Source organism: Capra hircus, chromosome 5 (assembly GCF_001704415.2).
Source record: "Capra hircus breed San Clemente chromosome 5, ASM170441v1, whole genome shotgun sequence".
Lineage (NCBI taxonomy): Eukaryota > Metazoa > Chordata > Mammalia > Artiodactyla > Bovidae > Capra > Capra hircus.
This window is the reverse complement of record NC_030812.1, coordinates 14513810-14538421: the sequence shown is the minus strand read 5'-3', so window position 1 is coordinate 14538421 and position 24612 is coordinate 14513810. Positions and strand designations below refer to the sequence as shown.

The following is a 24612-nucleotide window of genomic DNA, read 5'->3' as shown; positions in this document are numbered from 1 at the left end:
CCACCCTTATGGCAGAAAGTGAAGAGGAGCTAAAAAGCTTCTTGATGAAAGTGAAAGAGGAGAGTGAAAAAGTTGGCTTAAAGCTCAACATTCTGAAAACAAAGATCATGGCATCTGGTCCCATCACTTCATGGGATATAGATGGGGAAACAGTAGAAACAGTGTCAGACTTCTTTGGGGGGGCTCCAAAATCACTGCAGATGGTGACTGCAGCCATGAAATTAAAAGATGCTTACTCCTTGGAAGAAAAGTTATGACCAATCTAGATAGTATATTCAAAAGCAGAGACATTACTTTGTCGACTAAAGTCTATCTAGTCAAGGCTATCGTTTTTCCTGTGGTCATGTATGGATGTGAGAGTTGGACTGTGAAGAAGGCTGAGCACCGAAGAATTGATGCTTTTGAACTGTGGTGTTGGAGAAGACTCTTGAGAGTCCCTTGGACTGCAAGGAGATCCAACCAGTCCGTTCTGAAGGAGATCAACCCTGGGATTTCTTTGGAAGGAATGATGCTAAAGCTGAAGCTCCAGTACTTTGGCCACCTCATGGGAAGAGTTGACTCATTGGAAAAGACTCTGATGCTGGGAGGGATTGGGGGCAGGAGGAGAAAGGGACGACAGAGGATGAGATGGCTGGATGACATCATGGACTCGATGGACGTGTGTCTGAGTGAACTCCGGGAGATGGTGATGTACAGGGAGGCCTGGCGTGCTGCGATTCATGGGGTCGCAAAGAGTCGGAGACAACTGAGCGACTGAACTGTACTGAACTGAACTGAAAGACTTCAGATGACTGTGACCCTAAACAACATCTGACTGTCAATGTGTAAGAAATCCAAGCAGGAACTACCTGGCAAAGCTCAGTGAACCTGTAGAACTATACAAAGATAACAACACACTGTTATTTTAAAACTCTAAATTTGTTTTACACAAATACCCCCAAACCTTACTGCTTAAAGTGGCTAAAATAGTTTTTGTATACAACTGAACCCACTCCAGTATTCTTGCCTAGAAAACCCCACGGATGGAGGAGCCTGGTGGGCTGCAGTCCATGGCGTTGCGAAGAGTCGGACACAACTGAGCGACTTCCCTTTCACTTTTCTCTTTCATGCATTGGAGAAGGAAATGGCAACCCACTCCAGTGTTCTTGCCTGGAGAATCCCAGGGATGGGGGAGCCTGGTGGGCTGCCATCTATGGGGTTGCACAGAGTTGGACACATCTGAAGCGACTTAGCAGTAGCAGCAGCATACAACTGACAGCTTTCATCAATACACCCATATGTACAAATAAAATTAGCCTCTAGTTTCTCCTATGTATGTGTATGCTATGCTTACACAGTTTTGCATCTAAAATGTGCAGTTTTTAATGAATGGAATATAATCTGAAGATTTTCTGCTCCGTGATGGATTGGAACCATTCAATTACAAAATTATCCCTAGTTCCTACTGACATTTGAGAAGAAACCTCTTTCTACCTTCTTGCCAAATTACTGATTTCAGCATGTTTTCTACTTTTCCAAGCAATTTTGATAATTTGAATTTTCTTAGAAAATTACTCTATTCATTGAGACTATCAGACCTCTTTGTTAGAGCTATACACATGAGATCTTATAACTTTCTAAACCACTACTGTGACTTTAGTTCTTATAATCTTTCATGTAACTAATTTTTCTATATTTCCTTTGATTTTTACATAATCAGGCTCTATACCTGCCAATATATTTAAAATAGATTTTCATTTTGTAAACCTTAGTAAACATAAATAAGCAAATTACTAAAATCCACCTTAACTTGACGATAATCACTGCTAAAATCTAAAGGGTCTGCATTTAAGAAGTCTTTACATATTCTTTCACACATGTACTCGGAACAAAATCTTGCAGTCAGTTTCCTCTTTTCCTTTCACATCAATCCATCAATAAATATTTTTGGTTATTTCTACTTGAAAATGTTTTCTAGAGTATGACCATTTTCACCATTTGTATTTAAACTGCTATCATCTCTAACCATACTACTGTAATAGTCTTGTAGACTCTTGCTACCTCAAGGCATCTTCACTACACAGTTCCCAGAATGACTGACTCAAAATACATCTACTCTGTCACTCCTTTCTGAAAAACCTTAATATACTCAGAGCAGAATCCAAAGTCCACCCTTTGGATTTATAAGAGTCTTGTATATCTGACCCTTTCTTTGCTTGAATATAACCACAAAGGCTGACTATTCTCTGAACACATTAAGCCCACTGAGCGTGCCTTGGCCTTTACAATTCCCTCCTTCTGGAACACCAGCTCTCTAGATAGCTATGTGACTCACTTCTTCACCAGCATATCGCATGTGGCTTACTATCTCATTTCAGACACTACTTAAATATCACTTCCTCAGAGATGCCTCCCCTGACTTCACATATCTAAAACAGCAATATCAATCTCTATGCCCTTATCTTGAAATCCTCCCTTCGTAGAATTATCATTATTGAAATACGTGTTTGCTTATGATCTGTCTCCCAACATGGGAACACTAGAATAACAGAGCAAGATCCTTGCCTGTTTTGTTCTCTGCTGTATTCTCAGTGGCTACAACAGATCCTTTCACACACTAATGTTTTTGGTATAAACATCTCTGAATACCCACATAATTTATGCCAATATAAGCATAAATGACACTGGATTTCATAATAACTTTTGTAGTATACCATAAAACTTGTATTATTAAAAATGTCTTTCAATTTTTTTAAAGAGTATATTGTTAGACATACCAACGTCCTGTTGAACATTTAAATTGTTGCCATTTTTCATTATAAATGAAGCTAGGATTACTTCTAGTTAAATCTTTGTTCATTCTATTATTCTTAGAATAATTGCAAGATATAAATTTGCTCAGTTGAGGCAAATAAGGTTGTGAGGATTTTATATAAATTATATTTTTCTCCAAAAATATGTATAAACTGATAATTCTAAAATAGTCCCATGCTTGGGTTCCTTTGACAGAAAGTAACAGAATGTCTGGCTTTAATTAGAACTAGTGAAACAAATTATTAGCGACTAGTATTTATTGGAGATATAAGGAAGGTAGTAATTAAAGCTGATGTGTGAAATAAACTGAACAGACCAATATACTATAGAGATTTTATTAGGGATAAATGCACACACCTGTATATGAGAAGAAATAACTTCAAGCAGTTTAATTTTCTAAATTATAAATCACTCATACTTACAGAAAACTTATCTACCGAGCAGATGAAAACTGTACTTACTTACAGCATCAGCATCCTCCAAGTCCTGAAGAATGAGCTCTTCAGCAGTTTTACTCTTATTCTTTATGATGTTGATACAGTGAAGAACCGACTCAGGTAACTCATCCGAATCCTAAAAATGCGACGAAGAAAAGGAACTGTAAAATTATTTACTAAAACTATGCATCAAAATTTGTTTTGAAATGGCAAAATTTTGACTAAAATGTGTGAATGAGGTAAAAGAGCTTCATATAAGAAGCACAGTCCAAACAAACACATTTGGTTAAAGTTTGCTTTTCATTTTCAGATGGCTGTAAATTGCATCCATGATTCTGTTGGAACTCATCCTCAAATGAATAATTTCAGAACTTCTGTCTTATTTAAGTTACCTATGGATAAAAAGACATACTTAAATATTATTTTTTCCTAAAGTATTGTGTAGGTTATTGCAATCCTAATTAAAAATCAAAGTATAATTATTTCAAGAAACTTGACAAATGTGTTTTCTTGGGGAAAAAAAAGCTTAGTTGAAAAGAGTTGATGCAGCAAAGCTACTGAAGGAATTTGGCCCATTTTATACTTAAAAATATAAAACCAGAATAGGGCAAAAATTAACAGAATAATGGAAAAGAATAGATAACCTTGGATAGATTATATGTGTATAACAACTAAGTATATACAGCAGATATGACAAGTCACTTGAGAAAAGGTGGATTATTCTACAAGTGACACCAGGGATATTTGATAAATATTTCAGGGAAATTTTAATTAGATGTACTTTTTTAATATAGCTGAAAATAAGTTTCCATTGGATTAAAAATTTTTATATAAAAGAATGAATCCATGGATAAATTTTCTAGGTATATAAACACTGGAGGCAGAGACATTACTTTGCCAACAAAGGTTCGTCTAGTCAAGGCTATGGTTTTTCCAGTAGTCATGTATGGATATGAGCATTGGACTATAAAGAAAGCTGAGTACCGAAGAGCTGATGCTTTTAAACTGTGGTGTTGGAGAAGCCTATTCAGAGTCCCTTGGACTGCAAGGCGATCCACCCAGTCCATCCTAAAGGAGATCAGTCCTGGGTGTTCATTGGAAGGACTGATGCTGAAGCTGAAACTCCAATACTTTGGCCACCTCATGCAAAGAGTTGACTCATTGGAAAAGACCCTGATGCTGGGAGGGATTGGAGGCAGAAGGAGAAGGGGACGACAGAGGATGAGATGGCTGGATGGCATCACCAACTCGATGGACATGAGTTTGAGTAAATTCTGGGAGTTGATGATGGACAGAGAGGCCTGGCGTGCTGCGATTCATGGGGTTGCAAAGAGTCGGACACGACTGAGCGACTGAACTGAACCGAAACACTGGAGGAAATACACAAATGAATATATATTTGATTTCAAAAAAATATAACTATTTCTTTGATCTAAAGATTTCACATACATTTTGATTTTTATGCATATCTAATCACATAACAATATACTCATGATTAAGTAAAAAAGCAGGATACTGATATATATGTGTGTCTTCCCAGGCTCAGCTGGTAGAGAATCTGCCTGCAATGCAGAAGACCTGGGTTCGATCCCTGGGTTGCAAAGGTCCCCTAGAGAAGGGAATGGATACCCACTCCAGTACTCTGAGTACTGAGGAGTAAAAATGAGAGGAGTATAAAAAACACACTGAGAAAAGTAATATTTCTCCTAAAAAAGCTTACTTCAGTTAAAAGTCTCAAAAGTACAACACAAAACTTACTGTATCACTATTATCACTCTGGGTTTCTGATTTTGAATCGCTATCAAAATCATATTTTTCCAAGGAAGAAATGCTGATTTTATCCAATTCAGCCTCTATTTCTTCTCTGAGCTTTATATCATCATCATCGTTGCCTTCCATCATCCTTCATAATAAAACACAGAACCATTTAGAGAAAACTGAAGAGGCTAAATGCTAGTAAAAACTACAGGTTCTTTAATGTGCCACACCAATTCAACATGCTCTATGTAAAAATGCTTTAGTTTAACAAAATTTTATCACACCTTATTATGCCTATACTACATATTAAAGATGGAGAAGGAAATGGCAACCCATGCCGGTTCTCTTGCCTGGAGAATCCCATGGACAGAGGAGCCTGGTGGGCTACAATCCATGGGGTCAAGAAGAGTTGGACATGACTGAGCGATTTCACTTTTGCTTTTCACTTTCACACATTGGAGAAGGAAATGGCAACCCATTCCAGTGTTCTTGCCTGGAGAATCCCAGGGACCGGGGAGCCTGGTGGGCTGCCATCTACGGGGTCGCACAGAGTTGGACGCGACTGAAGCGACTTAGCAGCAGGAGCAGTATATATTAAAGAAAACTGCTTTCTCCCTATTTTAATCCCTTATTTCTTTAGTGTTTGACTACAAAATGATCAAATTTAATGATACTCTTTAAATTCACTGAAGGAAAAGTTATGTGGAATGGGTTTGGCTTACCTTCCTGAATCAAGAAACTTCACACTAAAATTCATTTTCATGGTAATAATTAATGGCAAAATAACTGTTAACAGCTTAAGTATTCAGAAATTAAAATACTTATAAGAGAACATCCTAGGTGTATATATGGGGACACATTTGGCTAATTTGCACTCATTAAATCAGAGTTGTCAATTCTACCAGATAGCCACAACAATGAAATAATGAGTAATATATGATGTATAAGTTCAACATTCATTTCATTTAAATCTTTAGGATTGTAATGGATATAGGTCAAGCAGTACATTGCAGAATATCTTCATATCATCATTGTTAACTACTATCATTAGCTTCCATGTATATTAAGTACCTGTGACAAGCCAGGCACTAGTAGATACTTGCGTGACTGATAATCTCTGGAGTAACTTCACAGATTAAAGGTCATTATAGTCATTGTATAGATGAGAAACCTAAGGTTGGAAGAGGTTAGTTAATTCCCCATAGCATTATGCTAAAAAATAATGGGAGTAGGATCCTAATTCAGAGATTCTGAATCCAACGTCAGTGCTTTTCCCTCAATTCAAAGGGATCCAAAATTAGGAAAGCTCATTATCTGCCTAGCAGTTTTTCCGAACAACCAGTAGACTTCAAATTGCAGATGGTAATCCATTCATGGATTAAGATATTAATTTAGCAATTTTTGGTCATCTAGATTAAATGATGGGGTAGGATAGGAAAAGTTAGGGTAGGTCAGAAAAGAAACTATAAGTGCAATATATATACTAAATGTAAAAATTGTTTTAAAAACTTTGCTTCAATTATAAGTATAGGTATATGTGTGCACGTGTACATGAAATGCAATGTAAATTTTTGTTTTAATGTGGGTCTAAGTAAAGAAAAAAGTTTGAACAATGCCGTACTAATCAGCTTTTATTTTCCAATTTTATTCATAACCTCCTTCATCCAAAACAAAACCAGAACAAGTACAAAATGCTATCCCACAATCTAACTTACTTAAAATGCAATTTAGAAGCTTTGAATGAATATAGGGAGAAAAACCTTTGCTAGGTGGAAAATTAGATTTTTTAAATGGCTATAAAGCAGAATTCAGAGACACACAAAACTTTATGTAGAAAGAAAGGCAGAAAAACAGGGTAAAGGAAAGGGACATTTCCATCATATGTCCATCTCAGCTCATCTACTGGCTCTTTAGATCAGTCCTGTCCAATTACATATTTGAGCAACATATTTAAATTTTCTAGTGGCAATTTTTTTTTTAATGTAAAGAGAAACAGTTGAATTTTTTATAATATATATTAATTCAACCCATTATATCCAAAATATTATTTCAACATAGAGTCAACAGAAAAGTATTCATTATATAGTCAGCTAAAACGTTTACACTTTGTTTTGTACATTAATAATTCTTCAAAATCTGCTGTGTATTTTACATTTATAGCACATTTCAATTTGGACTTGCTGCATTTAAGCTCTCAATGGTCACCTATAGCCAGTGGTTACAGAATTGGATACAGCAGCCTTGGATCCATCCCACTGCAAAGAGGTTAGTTAAACTTCTTCAAGTTGATAATAAATCAGTTGGAGTTGGCCAAAGGTGCCAAGCGAGCTTAGTGGGGTGTCTTAATGGCTTAAGTAGGGAGTCTTCGTGGCTCAGCTGGTAAAGAACCCGCCTGCCAATGCAGGAGACATGAGATGCGGGTTCGATCTCTGGGTCAGGAAGATCCCCTAGAGGAGGAACGGCAACCCACTCCAATATTCCTGCCTGGGAAATCCCATGGACAGAGGAGCCTGGAGGGTTAGAGTCCATGGGGTCGCAGAGAGCCGGACACGACTGAGCACGCACACAAAGCAGCCAAAACCGGGAAATTTTAAGGAACCCCCCCCCCCCCCCCCCGCCTTCAATGATAGTTCTTCAAGTTCTGAGTGAACTACCAAAATTTTTCAAAACTGAAAGGAGCCTCTCGCACCACAGACTGGCTCAGCACTCCCTGGGCGCGGGGCCCCCCTTCGCCCTCAAGGCTGGCCTTGGCGGAGAGGGGCCCGGCTCCACTTGCGCTCCCGCAGTTTTGCGGCACCTCCCGCTCCATCAACCCCGGTCTAGAGGGGTGCTCGCTCACCCAGCAGCGGCTGAACCCTCCAGCAAGGTTGGAAAACAGTGCCCGCCTTCCAAACAAAGAGTAACCACGGCAACCGCCAATCCCAAGGAAGACGGGCTTTACAGGTGCCCCAGCAGGACAAACTATCTCTATTCCAAACGAAAACGAACGCTTCATCTCAGGAGCTCGGTGAGGAACTACATTTTATTCCAGGTAGATTTTAATATTTAATTAATTTTGGAAAGTATTAATGAAGAAACGACACTTTGTTACAGCTACCTAATTAGAGGTAGCCTGACTTTTAAATTGTCTCTTACCTATATGTTTTTATTATGTGCATCTAGTGGATGTTGAGTTGCTCGTATATAAATTGTACATTCCACAAAATCTTAGTCCTGAATAGTGATTTGTGGGGCCCGGAAGTATGGAAGAAAAGCCAATAAATTGTTTGCCTTGCGTGACACCAGTTTCTTTTAAAATAGAAAAAAAAAATCAATCAGCAATGACTATCAAAAATTTTTAAGTGAATGGATGTGTGGGGTGAGAAATTAAAAAATTTTATTCTGGAATATGTTTTACTGTAAAACATTTACGGTGACACACATTGTTTTAATATGAAATTTGAATTTTAAGTTTATATCATAACATTTAATTTTAACTTAAAAATTCATTAAGTTCCTATTATTGGTGAGGAAAATATATTGTATACAACTGATTTTCATTTTTTTAAGTTTGCAAATGAAGCATTAAATTCCAAGAGGAAGTAGTTAAGCGTAGTTGCAGAAGCTGTCTGATATACCCTAAGCTAAAAGCAAACAATATCATTGAGCCTTTGTAAGAAAATAGACCATGTTTCCTGGTAACAACTGAATAATAAAATACATTGTGTCAACTTAAGAATTAATAATACAGAGTGAGAAATAAGTAGATTTTTAATATTTAAAAAACACATTATCTCTTCGTTCAAGAAAGAAAATGATTTTCAAAATAAACTACTCCTGGTTTTAGAATTGAATTTTGGATATTTTCATTATTAAAGACCATATTCAAGTAACAGTTTTCCTTTTTTTAGTTTAGTTTTGTTGCTGATTTACAAACTTTCAAACTCTTTATTTAAAATGTTTGAACTAACATATTTTGTTGCAATTCACATTAAACTTAAAATTTTATTTATAATTATGAAACTATTCATGCTTTTCCTAAAGAATATAAATCCATTAGTAATCAATTTAAACAACTAATTTGAAGATGTTGTTTAAATTTCTTTTCTTATTAATGCTTACCTTGTCAAACAAATTAATCACAAAAAAGAATAATCCTAGAAGTTCTTCTGAAGATTAATTTGTGGTGCATGTTTCTACAACTCATACTTTCAAGTTACTTATAAAAACCGAACAAACCACACACACACACACACACACACACACACGCACACACACTCAGGTTAAAGGGTTATGGAAAAAAATAATATAATCCACTTAGGGTATAATTTCTAGAAAGAGTGCAATTAAATAGACTTTTGCTAAATGCTGCATAGTTAAACAATAGTTTCAAGTTGAACTGATTTATAGTCTATGACTGTTTGCAAATTGTTAGCAAAGCACTCATGATCCCTCACAATCCTTACTGGGTCTACTTCTCCAGCCTTATCTGTCATCTCTTGCCACTCTACTCAAGCCCTCATGCACTTCACTCCAAAGCCTGGGAACAGTGTTCCATCTCTATTGAAAACTTCCTCTTCTAACCTGTTTTTATCTATGTGTCTTTGTGCTCAATGGTATACGACTCTTTGTGACTCTATAGACTGTAGCCTGCCAGGTTCCTCTGCCCTTGGGATTTTCCCAGCAATAAGTGCTATGTAGTTAGTTAGGAAGTTGTTGTTTAGTCACTAAGTCTTGTCCAGATTCTATTGCAATCCCATGGACTGAGCCTACCAGGCTCCGCTGTCCCTGGGATTCTCCAGGCAAGAATACTGGAGCGGGTTGCCATTCTTTTTTCCAGGGGACCTTCCTGACGCAGGGATTGAACCTGCATCTCATATGTCTCCTATGTTGCAACCAGATTCTTTCCTACTGAGCCACTGGGGAAGCCCCTTTTGTCTGACTGGAACCCTCTTAATTATTCTTCAAGGATTACCTCAAATTCACCTCCTTGCTGAAACTTCCCAGTTCCATTTATTCCCAGACTCTGAACCCCCAACACACAATTCAAAGTTGGCCACAGATTTGGTTCCTTAATGGTTTGTCTTATTTATTCATTTGTGTGTGTGTGTGTGTGTGCGTGTGTGTGTGTGTTCCCATCTTCTGGCACTTAGAAGGAACTTAAAAACAGTTATTAGAGTATTATTTAACTAATGAAAAATGACACTTATGAATAGGTGAGTTACTGTAAATTGTCCTTCCCTATAGCGTTTGTACTCTTAAAAATATCTCTGCTGTTTGACCATTTATTAATGAATCAGGAAATAAACCAAAGAAATACCATACCAGGACTTTATTTAAGTTAAAAACAAATTATTTGCCTAAAGCAAAATAAAATGTCTACCACATTGCAAATATTTACATAGGAACTGCACTAACTTGTGTAACTTTGTATAAGCAAATCATTTTCACTGACAACCTTTTTAGTATATGAGGCTTATAACTGAAAAGATCAGCAGATAACCTTCTCTTACCATTCTGTGCAAACATGGCTTAGGCTTCCTCGCTTGTCGCTAAGACACCTGGTTTGATGTGTTCTCTTTAACTTGAACTGTTTGCTGTGGTCTGAATGTTTGTGTCCCCTCAAAACTCACATGTTGAAATCCTTACACACAATATGATGGTGTTGGAAGATGGGATCTTTAAGAGGAGGTGATTAGTTCATGAGGGTGGGGCCCTCATGAATGGGATTAGTGATCTTATGGAAGAGATCCCAAAGAGGTCCCTATGCCATATGAGGATAAAAGAAGTCTGAAACTTTGCACCTTTATCTCAGACTTCCAGCTTCCACAATTGTGAGAAATAAATTTCTGTTGACTACTTAATCTTTGGTATTTTGTTATAGCAGCCCAACTGGACTAAAGTAAAGTGAAGTCACTCAGTTGTGTCCTCCTCTTAGCGAACCCATTGACAGTAGCCTGCCAGGCTCCTATGTCCATGGGGTTTTCCCAGGCAAGAATACTGGAGTGGGTTGCCACTTCCCTCTGCAGGGGATCTTCTAGACCTAGGGATCAAACTCGAGTCTCCCACACTGCAGGCAGACCCTTTACCATCTGTAAAAGCAAAACTGAAAACAAAAAAATCTCTACCACACTAAATCAAAACCACCAACTTATTTATGTCATGTAAAGCAGAGGACTGGCATGAAGACATGCGGCAACGCACACAGGCAGCGTGTCCTCTATGGGTGATTTCAGCAGCAATGGGAAATATGGCACCATTCAGTTCCAGCTTTTAAAACACAAGAGCAAAGAACTGCCTGCCTCCCTACAAGATGCAGGGCCAGGAGACAGTTCTGGGTTGCTACTGGTGAAGCATTCAGTTTGCTACTTCGCCTCACACTTCTCATTCTTTTATTCACAGTTAATTACTATCTGCATATAATGTAAGTCTGCTAGACCATAAATTAGCTTTCAGGAGAGATACCTTGAACAGTTCTTAGGGAGGTTAAACAAATATTGTAGCCTAACACCCTGCTCCCTAACAAACATGCACACAGCAGAAGTGAAGTCTCAAGTGGTGGATGGCACAGGCAGGGAGAGGGGCTTAGTCTCAATTGGAAAAGCAAAAAAATCTAAAGGACAACTTAGTGTGATCATGGGCTTTTGTCCATTCTGGAAACAAAGAAAAAAATAACTATCAAATGCCATAATCTCTTTTCTCACTTTTCAAATATCAACAGGATTCTATGATCTTACCACAATTGTTTCTCTATCTTCATGTGGTATCTACATAATTTTTTTTCCCTAAAATGAAGAAAGCAAAGAACAGGCTGGTCTGAGTAATTAATCATCTTCCTCTCTATACTATCAAACCTCTGTGAACAAAAGCTTTCCAAACTTTGTGATTACTTTTAGAAGTGATTCATTTATTATTGAAAAAGAACTACCAAAAGAAAAAAATCTAAATTTTTATCACATCCCCAAACCAATATTTTATTTTTCTGATGTAGAATTGAACAAAAAAAAATTATTCTGCAAAGAGAACTTTCAAACCTTCATCAGTCAATAGTATAACTCTGCAGCTGATCAGATTGACTCACTGTCTAAAAAGGGGGAATTTTTTAAAATTTCGGATCCAATTTTGTGATTTACCATCACTCCCTACCACATTCTTTTCTGTCTATTCTCTTTAAAGAGAGACAAAACTTTCAGAGTCCAGTTATTCAACAAGCTTTTTATTTCAGCATAAGGGAAGGGAAAAAACTAGTTTGACTGACATAGGTGGTGAAACATACACAATTAATAGAAAATGGTCTAAATGGACTAAAGCTCTACTGTTTTGAATTACTTCAAAACATGACCATCCTCCTAAACAAGTCAGCTGACTTTGAGAGTTCAGAATTCTCTCCCTCTTTGACATCTGTCTCAAGTAACACTATTTTGGAAATGATTGTTTTCTCGTTTCATAAAGTCTGATTTTTTAAAAATCTAGGGATTTCCCTGGCTGTCCAGTGGTTGAAACTGTATACTTCCAATGTGTGGAGCACGGGTTTGATCCCTGGGTGGGGAAGTAAGAGCCCACATGCTATACAGGCGTGGCCAAAAAACAAAACTAAATAAGAAAATATGTACATACATAAAAATATAAACTCCAAATTCCTAATTATGTCATTTTCTATCATCAAACCTCTGCTTATTGTAAGCTATAGTTAGTCCCTCATCTCCTTCATTTAGTCCCAAGATATCAGCTCTCTGTGGATGACCCCAATTCTATATTGTCTATGCTCTCCACATGCCTGCCCTAAGTTTCCAGTGCTTAACCACAAGGTTTTCTTTGATCAATTCAACCTGAATTTTTAAATATTAATAGATTTATGAATTTTTTCAAACTATTCCAGTGATTATCATTATTCTTTTATTTTCCCATTGTAAAAAATCTTCCTGATCATCTTTGATTCTTTTCTTATTCATAGTAAAGCACATTGAAATATGTCAAAGCCATCTTTTTCTCTCTCTGATTATCTTTCATATCACAGTTTCCTGTTGGGCATTTTGTTTGGCTTTTCCCACCCTAATTCACTTCTTTCCTTCATCGTAGGCATATAAGTACCTCCACTTCCAGCTGAGAATTGCCATAAGCAGAAGAGAAGTATGCAACTTCTACCTTACATGTTTAAAAGATGCTCACCTAAGTTTACTCATCCTCTTCCTTTCTGCTGACTGTAGAGGACTGCACCTCCAGTAAATTTCAGTTCAGTTCAGTTCAGTCGCTCAGTCGTGTCTGACTCTTTGCAAGCCCATGAACTGCAACATGCCAGGCCTCCCTGTCCATCACCAACTCCCAAAGTCCACCCAAACCCATGTCCATCGAGCCAATGATGCTATCCAACCATCTCATCCTCTGTCGTCCCCTTCTCCTCCTGCCCTCAATCTTTCCTAGCATCAGTGTCTTTTCCAGTGAGTCAGCTCTTCACATCAGGTGGCCAAGTATTGGAGTTTCAGCCTCAACACCAGTCCTTCCAATGAACACCCAGGACTGATCTCCTTTAGCATGGACTGGTTGGATCTCCTTGCAGTCCAAGGGACTCTCAAGAGTCTTCTCCAACACCACAGTTCAAAAGCATCAATTCTTTGGTGCTAAGCTTTCTTTATACTCCAGCTCTCACATCCATACATGACCACTGAAAAAACCACAGCCTTGACTAGACGAACCTTTGTTGGCAAAGTAATGTCTCTGCTTTTTAATATGCTGTCTAAGTTGGTCATAACTTTCCTTCCATAGAGTAAGCGTCTTTTAATTTCATGGCTGCAATCACCATCTGCAGTGATTTTGGAGCCCAGGAAAATAAAGTCAGCCACTGTTTCCACTGGGAGCCATATATTTTAACAGGCTGGAGCAAAACCCCACATTTCTAGGATGATTTCCCAGTAGAGAACCAATTACATAACATGGACTGAGAGAGAATAAACTTCAGTTTATTTTTGTATTTGGGTCCTTTGAAACATTTTAACCTTGACTCTAACCTGCTAACTACTATCAAATCAATAGTCAAGCCTCTTGTTCAACATTCCACACCAGAGTCCCTGTAGAGAGTTCTCACTTATTAGTCTTCTTTCTCTTTCTCATTTGCAGAGAAACAGAAGCCAGGACTTAGGGCTTAAGTAGCTTCCCTCATAGCTCAGTTGGTAAAGAATCCACCTGCAATGCAGGAGACTCTGGTTCGATTCCTGAGTCTGGAAGATCCACTTGGAGAAGGGATAGGCTACCCACTACCCACTCCAGTATTCTTGTGCTTCCCTTGTGGCTCAGCCAGTAAAGAATCTGCCTGCAATGTGGGAGACCTGGGTTTTGATCCCTGGGTTGGGAAGAACCCCTGGAGAAGGGAAAGGCTACCCACTCCAGTATTCTGGCTTGGAGAATTCCATGGACTAAGTGGATGGGGTCGCAAAGTCAGACGCGACAGCAACTTTCACTTTCTTGTTCAGAAGAGGATCACAGCTTTCTCATGTACTGTGGTAAATAAAACTGAAGCCAAAATGTAGATCTAAAGCATCTTGGAAATAACAAACAAACAAACAAAAAACGGGCTGTCTTTCCCACTGAGTGTCCCACCCAGAAAGTCCAGGCACTGGAGGAATCCACGAATAAGCCTAGAGGACAGAAAGTGGAGAAGCCAAGCAGCAGCAGAAGAGTTCGAGGCAGAGGGTGGAGGATAAAGCCTGGAGACACTCCTGAAGCTGGGGGGAAATACCTTGGGGTTTTTTTAGGAGGAATATGGCCTTAGAATGAAGTAAAGAGGAAAGTGCCTGGGTGCTGTCCTACACGTGTCTTACCGCTTTTTAAGGCATCTTTCAGTTCAACAAATGAATTGGTTTCTTCCTAACTAGGGACAGACAGCTTCAAATTAGTCTTACTAAACCTGCTTTTGTTACTGAATCAAACTTGGGTCCACTCGCTCACATGCAGTAGAGCCAATCCACTGACACTGGGTTGTGCTAGAGGAAAGCGCAATGTTTATTGCAGGGCATCAAGCAAGGAAAACAGGCCGCTCATGCTTGAAAGATCCAAGCTCCCAGGTGGCTTTCAGGGAAGGGTTTAAAGGCAGCGTGAGGGAGGCGGTTTCGGGGGTATGTGATCAGCTTATACACAGTTCTTGGATTGGTTGGCATCAAGGTGAAGTCTTAAGCATCATCAGTCCTTGGGTTTCAACCACTTTAGGGTCTGTGTTCTTATGGTCAGCAGTTTTCATCTGGTGGGGGTCTGTTTCTTATAAAAATAAGTTAGGAATGTGTCAGGCCTTTATTTGTATCTTTCAGGGAACTGTGAGTTCAGTGGTTCTGCTGTATGGCAGATTTCTAATCTAAATTGTTACCAGTTCCCTAGCCCAACAGCTATTCTTTGTTCCTATATCTTCACATTTCCTAATCATTACCTCTTGAGTCAGGCTTTTGAGAGTCAAAGGAAGCCTGGGAGACTAAAGCAAAAGCCTTTTCCTTCAAAGGACAGGGCCTTATATTGCTGTTCCACTTTGAAGGTGTCACTGTGTCAATTATCCACTGCATGTGTTGAAACATTGTAAACCACAGTACTTTTTAAAATACGGAGCTAGCTAGAATTGAAAAAGTGAAATAAAAAGAAAACCCAGGGACATACCCAAGAAAAGGTAAAACCTACATATCTAATAAACCAAGCACTCAAAACCAGTAGGATAAATGTTGACTCTTCCATACATATTTTAGGAAAATAGGGTATCTGGAAAACAACTTTTTTTAAAAAACCACATTAAGTTCTTTTCCCTGTACTGTATAACAAAGTAAATTGTAAACTAGTTAAATAATATAATTCACCTGTCGATTGATTGATTCAACAAATCTGTGTTTGTAACACATGGTTCCCACTATATGTTAGACTTGGGGTTATTATATACAAGATCTAGTCTCTGCGTAAAGGCCCTAAAGTCTACATGGGAAGGGAGACAAATAAAGATGAACATCGGCAACAAACTGAGATTAGGGAAAGGCTTCTGAGATAACATTATTCTGGGAAAGAGGAAGGCAGTCAGATGTAAAGGAAAGATTTCTGGCAAGGAGAACAAGGTGTGTTATGACTGGAAACAAAATAAAATATTTGCTTTCTGAAAACTGCAGGAAATTCAGAACGACAGCTCTTGACATGTTATACAAATGCCCTTTGATCTCAAATTCCTGGACAAAATATGCAGATAAAGACAGACACAGTTTCAAGACACTCTTCAATATTTTCTTATATTCGGGAGAACAAAGAGGAATGTTATACTGACTGCTGGTGTGAGGAAAAAATATGCAAATAAAAGATATGAGTAGGCAGAATTATTTCAAGTTATTACTGTGATGTTTATAGTAAAAGTTGTGCTTATCTTTTCAGAATCATCAGTATATGCAGAGGAAAAAATGTCAAGGAAAAACAAAGGGTTGATTTTTAAATACTTTCTTAATCTCATTAATGGAGCTTTCTTGGTAAGTTTTTTCATAATTATTTAGTAAAGAAAATGTACATTTTTATTAGCAGTTAGTTAAAAAATAAGTATTGGCTGTTTTTTGTAGGTTCTGGGACTTTTACTCATGGGATTTGGTACCTGGCTTTTATTAGATGGAAATAATTTTTTCACAGCTTTGGGTATGTATCTATTTTGCCTTCTCTAAATCAAATAAGGCATTCAATATTAAGCAACTGAGTACAGTGACTTAATCAGCAGGTGGCAGTGTTTCCCTAAAATTCATAAAGTACTGTTCAATTTTTCCTCAGAAGGTCTTTGTCAATTGGTTCTAGAAACACCTTATTAAATAATAAGACTTAAATCCAACGCCATAAAGAAGAGAGAATTTTGAGAGAAAAGGCTAGAAACTCTGGGCAAGAGAGATGAGAGAAATAGAGGATTGCGGTTCTGCTAACTCTAGACTTTTTTACAGATTTATAAATGTTAAAAGATAATGGAGATCAATATAGTTTCACTGCCCAAGTTAAATGATCTGTTTTAAAACTCAGTTACGAGACTTCCCTTGCGGTGCAGTGGATAAGAATCTGCCTGCCAATGCAGGAGACTCAGGTTTGATCCCTGATCCGGGAAGATCCCACATACTGCAGGGGAACTAATCGCATTCACCACAGCTACTCAGCCTGTACTCTAGATCCTGGAACCACAGCTGGCGAGCCCATGGGTCCTGGATCAGGGAGTTGCAACCGCTGCAGCCCCAGCCTCAAGCCTGTGCTCTGCAACAAGGGAAGTCACCACAGCGAGAGGCCCGCACGCTGCAGCGGGGAGTGGTGCCCGCTCTCCACAGCTAGAGAAAGCTCGAGCAGAGTGGCAAAGACCCAGCACAGCCAAAAAAAAAAAAAAAAAAAACCACAACAACTCAGTTACCATATCCTATCACCACCACATGGTTAGAAATATAATATTCCCTATGTGGAAATAACTGAATATGAGTGCATGAATGGATCGAGAAGGATATGTATATATACATACATATATATATAATGGATATATATATATATATATATATATATATATATCATTAGGCACTATCCCATGAGCTAAGGATACAGTAGTGTGCAAGAAAGGAGGCATGTCCTCATGGAGCTTAATTCCAATGAGGAAGATTCAAAAGCACATAATTTCACTCCTGCAAACCTTCCCAGTCTCACCTGCCTGAAACTGTTAATTGCCAGCAAGGCTAAGTTTCCTATACACATTGCAACGTTCCGTGCCTCAGAATGTTTCCACCATTCCAACGCAGAGATTTCCAGTTATAATTCAGAGCCTAAACTCAAGTGTTACCTTCTCCAGTAATTTTGCCTACTTTCACCTTCTCCTCCTACTGGATTAGCTGCTTTTCTACCCAGTGCTGTGCCAGTAAGTATTCTGCAATGGAGTATTGTTTGTTTGTTGGGTTTTTATGTGCTGATTTCTGTGGTTTAAAGAATCCCAGGATGGCCAGTTTTAAGGTGCCAATGTGGACTGAGTTAGCTTACAGATTTTGTGAAAATTAAAACCTTGGCTTTATGTGCCAGAACAATCTTGTTCCAGCACACCACTGCCCACTGCCTCTACTCTTCTCCCATAAAGCCTAGGGCATATTTAATGTATTCATTCTCCCTTTAAAAAAGTACTTGTTAAGCACTACATCTGTGCCATAGCACTAAGCATTTAACAGTAAGTCTATTGACTATAGAAATATATATATAGTCCCTAGCCCAGAGAGTTCAGTCTAGATGGGGAAAGAATAAAATATACTTTTAATGGGACCACATTAGCAATAAACTCAGGGTCTCATACAAGGGAAACATAACCCACATATTAGGCTGTTGGTTAGTTGCTAATTCATATCCGACTTTTTGTGACCCCCATGGACTGTAGCCTGCCAGCCTCCTTCTGTCCATAGGATTTCCCAGGCAAGAACACTGAGGTGGGTTGCCGTTTTCTTCTCCAGGGGATCTTCCCAATCCAGGGATTCAACCCACATCTCTTCCATTGGCAGGCAGATTCTTTATCACTGTGCCACCAAGGAAGCCCACATATGTTAGGTACTCAAACTATTTTTGATGAATGAATGAATGAATACGTAAATGTTTGGACATATGTTATATATAGAAGAATTCACTCAAGAAAAAGTTGTCTTCTTTCATAGAAGACATTAAAGACAAGGTTAACTTAAAGAGATCTTCCAAGATTGAAGAAATTCTCTATCATGTCATTAAAGGAAGAAAAGTCCTTAAGAATAAGTAAGAGGTGCTAGAATGAGATTTAAAAGAGAGAAAGAGAATCCTAGTGATTTGAAGCGACTTAGCAGCAGCAGCAGCAGCTTAGGGAAACCTTGGGTTGCTGCATTTATTATTAAATAGAAAACACATATCACTTAATAATAGCTATTTTGTGGTTTCCACAGATGAAAATAATCACTTGACAGTGTATATTTTTCGAATTTTGATTGGAACTGGATCTGCTATTCTTCTTCTTTGTCTCTTGGGTTATTTGGGAATTCACAATGAGATCAGGTGGCTCCTAATTCTGGTATGTATTTCATTTCAATAGTCTGAATTTGTAGCTTTGATTTTCAGTGTTCAAATTACCCAAGTGAGCAAAAAGGATTTATGTCACTGGAACACAGCCGTATAATGGGCTCTTGGGAGCAAGGCAATGAAGTGCCCCCTCCCAAGAATCTTTGCTTAGACAAAACTTTCTTGCTGAGTTTTCAGTGGACCAAATCTGAACCTCAACACTTAATACATTGATATTAATTTTGAAGACAGGGTCAGTATGTATCCATTGCCTAAGGTGAACTACAGCTAACTAAACTTAAACATGAAGACTAAAATCAGAATAAAATGTGTTAAAGTCAATGAACATTGAAGCTTAGGGGGGAAAAGGAAACAATGGCCTGTAGTTGGCACATTTTCTCCTTGTGGGTGTATCATGTGGGATGCTAACTTATAATTGAGATCACAATATATAATTTAACAAAGAGAAACATAACTGCTGAGGGGGCCAGACTCTGGCATCTGGTTAGCACACTCTCTCCCCCCAGGCATATACATGAAAAGATAACTCATGATAAGGAAGACAAATCTGAACTTGAGCCATTTACCATACAGGAGAATGTTATGGATCACATGCCAATCCACAGATTCAGGTGAATTATGTTGTTGTTCAGTCACTCGGTCGTGTCCAACTCTTCTCGACCCCAGGCACTGCAGCACACCAGGCTTCCCTGTCCTTCACCATCTCCTGGAGTTCACTCAAACCCATGTCCATTGAGTCAGTGATGCCATCCAACCATCTCATCCTCTGTCATCCCCTTCTCCTCCTGCCCTCAATCTTTCCTAGCATCATGGTCTTTGCTAATGAGTAGGCTCTCTTCTCATCAGATGACTAAAGTATTGGAGTTTCAGCTTCAGCATCATTCCTTCCAATGAATATTCAAGACTGATTTGATTAACTGGTTTGATCTTGCAATCCAAGGGACTCTCAAGAGCCTTCTCCAACACCACAGCTCAAAAGCATCAATTCTTTGGCATTCAGCCTTCTTTATGGTCCAATTTCCACATTCATACATGACTACTGGAAAAATCATAGCTTTGAATAGATGCACCTTTGTTGGCAAAGTAATGTCTCTGCTTTTGAATATGCTGTCTAGGTTGGTTATAAAGTTTCTTCCAAGGAGCAAGTGCCTTTTAATTTCATGGCTGCAGTCATCATGTTCACTGATTCTGGAGCCCAAAAAAATAGTCTGTCACTGTTTCCACTGTTTCCCCGTCTATTTCCCATGAAGTGATGGGACCGGATGCCATGATCTTAGTTTTCTGAATGTTGAGCTTTAAACCAGCCTTTTCACTCTCCTCTTTCACCTTCCTCAAGGGGCTCTTTAGTTCCTCTTCACTTTCTGCCATAAGGGTGGTGCCATCTGCATATCTGAGGTTATTGATATTTCTCCTGGAAATCTTGATTCTGGCTTGTGCTTCATCCAGTCCAACATTTTGCATGATGCACTCTGCATAGAAGTTAGATAAACAGGGTGACAATATACAGCCTTAATGTGCTCCTTTCCCAATTTGGAACCAGTCTGTTGTTCCATGTCTGGTTCTAACTGTTGCTTCTTGAACTGCATGCAGGATTCTCAGGAGGCAGGTAAGGTGGTCTGGTGTTCCCGTCTCTTTTAAGAATTTTTCACAGTTTGTTGTGATCCACCCAGTCAAGGACTTTAGAGTAATCAATGAGGCAGAAGTAGATGTTTTTCCTAAATTTTCTTGTTTTCTCTATGATGCAACAGATGTTGGCAATTTGATCCCTGTTTCTTCTGTCTTTTCTAAATCCAGCTTGAACATCTGGAAGTTCACAGGTCACGTACTCTTGAAGCCTGGTTTGGAGAATTTTGAGCATTACTTTGCTAGCGTGTGAAATTAGTGCCACTGTGTGGTAGTTTGAACAGTCTTTGGCATTGACTTTTTGGGGGGGATTGGAATGAATACTGACCTTTTCCAGTCTTGTGGCCACTGCTGAGTTTTCCATATTTGCTGGCATATTGAGCACAGCACTTTTAACAGCATCATCTTTGAGGATTTGAAATAGCTCAGCTGGAATTTCATCACCTCCACTAGCTTTGTTCATAGTGATGCTTCCCAAGGCCCACTGGACTACGTACTCCAAGATGTCTGGCTTTATGTGAATGATCACACCATTGTGGTTATCTGGGACATTAAGATCTTTTTTGTATAGTTCTTCTGTTCTTTCCACCTCTTCTTAATATCTTCAGATGAAATATAGCTTTTTTTAAACATTTTTTAACATATTTAACATTTTCTTTAAAACAAATTGGAAAAGGAAATGGCAACTCACTCCAGTATTCTTGCCCTGGGAAATCCCATGGACAGAGAGAGGTGGGCTACAGCCCAAGGGGTCACAAAAGAGTCAGAAGTGACTTTGCAACTGTTTGACTGCATCAGGTCTTAGTTGCAGCCTATGGGCTCTTCAGTTGTTTCATGCGGGATCTAGTTCCCTGACCAGGGATCAAAACCAGGACCCCTGCATTGGGAACTCGGAGTCTTAGCCACTGGATCACCAGGAAGTCCTCAAATCAGTTTTAATTCACAGGCACCTTCCTGTGATGCAGATAAGAAATTCAAATGTAGCAAACTGTGCCTCTTGCCAAGAATCCCTAACTCTTATGTAGCACAGAAAGTCCTGGTAATCACTCTGGATTTTGTTATCAGTCTACACCAGTTACCATGAAAGCACTCCCCTTCCCAGCTGGTGTGGTTCCTTCAGGACTATGCACTTGCTGTTTGAATGGCCTAGGGCAGCAAACCAGGGTTGCTCTTCATCCAGTGTTTACCAGTACAGACATATCGGTAAAATTCTTCTGTGAAAGACTGGTAAGGAACAGTTACCTCAGTTCCTTTCCTGCAGTTTACCTCCCCTGAGACCCGAGACATTCAACCCTGCCGATGACACAGCAATTAAAGGAGTCATGCCTGGCAGAGGAATTAGTTGCTGCCTACTGCTAGTAATTGCTACTTGTTATTTGAATATTACCCCGGGGCAGAAGCATTTTAGGCAGATTTGGAAACCACACCTTAATTTCCCTCTGAGGTCTTGCCACCTTATCCTGGCAATACCTGGAAAAAAAGACCTCACTCTCTCTTTTTATTCTCCTCAAAGGCACACCTTCAACTCTCAAATTTTATCTATCTTTTATTCTAGGGCCTTTAGCATAATTTTCTCATGGGACTTCTGATTTTGAATATGGAAACTGGGACAGAAATGGCTTGAAGGAAGGTTTTAATCTTATTTCTGTAGACATCTAACTGAGGTTAAAAGATTATAATTTTCAAGGATAAATCATGAATAACCTGTATGAAAATGAACATGTGTCAGAGACTTTATTTAAATAATTAATTAATAGGGGAACCACCAGTAAGAGGTAACAACTGGTTTAAATGAGAATTAGACTTGTGGAGATTTATATTCCCTATGAACTGTATTAATCTGTATTTTCATGAATAGTAATCATTTGTATTATGATGGGACTTTTGTATTATTGATACTATCAGAGTTCTGTAAACTAACTCTCAACAGAGTTGAATAATAGCTTAGGCAAATGTAACATTTCATACTGCCATTGAATCAGAAACCCAGGAGAGTCCAGTAGACCTCAGCCAGCTTGCCATTGAAAAGAAATCCAGTAACTTAAAAAAAAAATTGTTTTGCACATTTTCTCTGTCTCTACCTGTCTTCACCACTACTTCTTGATAGTGAAGATTAAGTGAGGTATTGTGTTTAGAAGTATTAAAAACCTAAACTTCTAAACAGTGCTAAAGACAAAAACCTATTTTTGTCCCTGAAGATAGGAAACACAATGTATGTCAAGTAAGCAATGTTAATGGACTATCTTAAAGTATTAAATGTTTAAAATATGTAAAACTAATAATACTAATGAAATCATTCTTGTATTTTATTTAGTAAAATTTTCAGATGAGTTACTTTAGAAGTTATTTTGAATTCTAGATAATATGTAACACTGTGGTGCTATAGTGAAGAAGACAGCAGTGGCCGTTAAGTTTTGAAACAAGAAAATAGTCAAATAACGCAAAAATCATTTTGAAGTAGTTTTAGTTCTCAAAGCAATAGTCCAAATACGCATATAGACTCTACTATCTCCATTGCCTTTGTTACTTCCTCATGTTTTTTTTTTTTGTTGTTGCTGTTGTTAATGCTGTCGTTGCTCTGTGCATGATGGAATAGATTATGTCTGGCCACAATTTAGTGAGTTCTCTAGTGTTAGCAGAATGGTATTAAGCGGAAGTCAAGATATTTAAATCCCCCTTTGAAGTGACTTAGCAGCAGCAGCAGCAGCTATGAGTTTTAGATCTGAATGAGGAGGGTATCATCATCAACTCCACTAGACCAAGTAGTCTGTTAGAGTTCTCATGAAATGTTATCACTTCTTTCTATCTTGCTCTTATCCAAATGTTCATTGATTTTTTTTTTTTTTTTTACCTTTTGATGTAAGGATTTCACTCATGTATATGAGAACAGGAAACTTCAGTAATACCTATGTATATTTTAAGACTGCATATTTCATATGATGTGCATTTTCCATCACTGTAGTATCTAAAAAATTCATTAGGAGCATAGTTCTCATCTCTATGTCTCTTTTCTCATAGTATGCAGTACTGTTAATGTGGGCTGTTGGTGTTCAGGTTGTACTTTCAACACTCATCTTTTCAAAGAAGGAAGAGGTATGGAAACACCATCTTTTTATTTGAAAAATAGGAAAATCAGATGTTGTAGATTATTGAGACCTGAACCTATATTAAACCTATATTAAAAGCTAAAGGTAAGTAAATGTCTTTAGGGGAAAAGGGATGAAATGGAAGTACTAGAATCGTGTAATGGAAAGGAGACAAGAGTCAGATTGGAATGGAGGACAGAGTTCATGTCTTAACTCTGTCTGCAGAAGACTGAGAAGGTTGTTGTAAATGACAAAAAATGTGGAGGAAAAGGAGATAATACTTAGAGTGGGGAATCCAAAACTGGCCCCCTCAGCCAACCCTCGCTATCACTAGTAACCATATCACCGTACTATATTCTATTTTTGTAAAGAAATATCTTTAGACTTTCTAAAGATACTAATTGGTACTAATTTTAAATTTAGCAATTTCATTTAAATAAGATATACTGAATAATTCATCTATTTGTATAGTTATTGCCATAAGTGACGCAATTAAATTAACAGATGATTTATATTTTTTAAGTTCAAAAAAGCACATAATAAATTTCCTGAAAACTTTTTGGTAACACAATTTACTTCTTTACTGCCTATAGTTACTTTTAATTCTTTAAGAAACTTGAGTATTTCAGTGCAGTCAAGGTCTGTTTTTGTATCCTGGGAGACTGTCTTATAGCACTAAGAGCATGGACTTGAAGTCAATCCTTAAACTTATGTCTTCATCTACTACCTTATAGAATTATCATTAACTGACAGTTGTAAAGTCCCTGTAACAGGGTAGCTATTTGAGGGCTCTCTATTTTCCCTTATTTGACTTATAAAAAAATATTTGTATTTATGTATTTTTCGGGTGTGCTGGGTCTTTGTTGCTGCCTGCAGGCATTCTCTAGTTGCAGTGA

General features: G+C 38.2%; 2 protein-coding genes across 3 annotated transcripts in view; one reads left to right on the top strand and one right to left on the bottom strand.

Moving 5' to 3' along the window:
* LRRIQ1 (leucine rich repeats and IQ motif containing 1) overlaps positions 1-7861 on the bottom strand; it is a 211204-nt gene extending 203343 nt beyond the window's left edge. The window contains exons 1-3 of the mRNA XM_005679778.2: positions 7828-7861; positions 4989-5133; positions 3255-3366 (exon numbers count right to left, since the gene is read on the bottom strand). Coding sequence (XP_005679835.2) covers positions 3255-3366; positions 4989-5132 — 256 coding nt within the window. The 5' untranslated portion in view covers position 5133; positions 7828-7861. The remainder of the gene's footprint in view (positions 1-3254; positions 3367-4988; positions 5134-7827) is intronic.
* Positions 7969-24612, top strand: part of TSPAN19 (tetraspanin 19) — a 30819-nt gene continuing 14175 nt past the window's right edge. Inside the window, exons 1-5 of one of the 2 annotated variants that reach the window (XM_005679776.2) lie at positions 7969-8019; positions 16353-16444; positions 16532-16604; positions 18875-18999; positions 23649-23723. In XM_005679776.2, coding sequence (XP_005679833.2) covers positions 16379-16444; positions 16532-16604; positions 18875-18999; positions 23649-23723 — 339 coding nt within the window. In that variant the 5' untranslated portion in view covers positions 7969-8019; positions 16353-16378. The remainder of the gene's footprint in view (positions 8020-16352; positions 16445-16531; positions 16605-18874; positions 19000-23648; positions 23724-24612) is intronic. The other variant, XM_018049084.1, reaches the window with a different exon arrangement.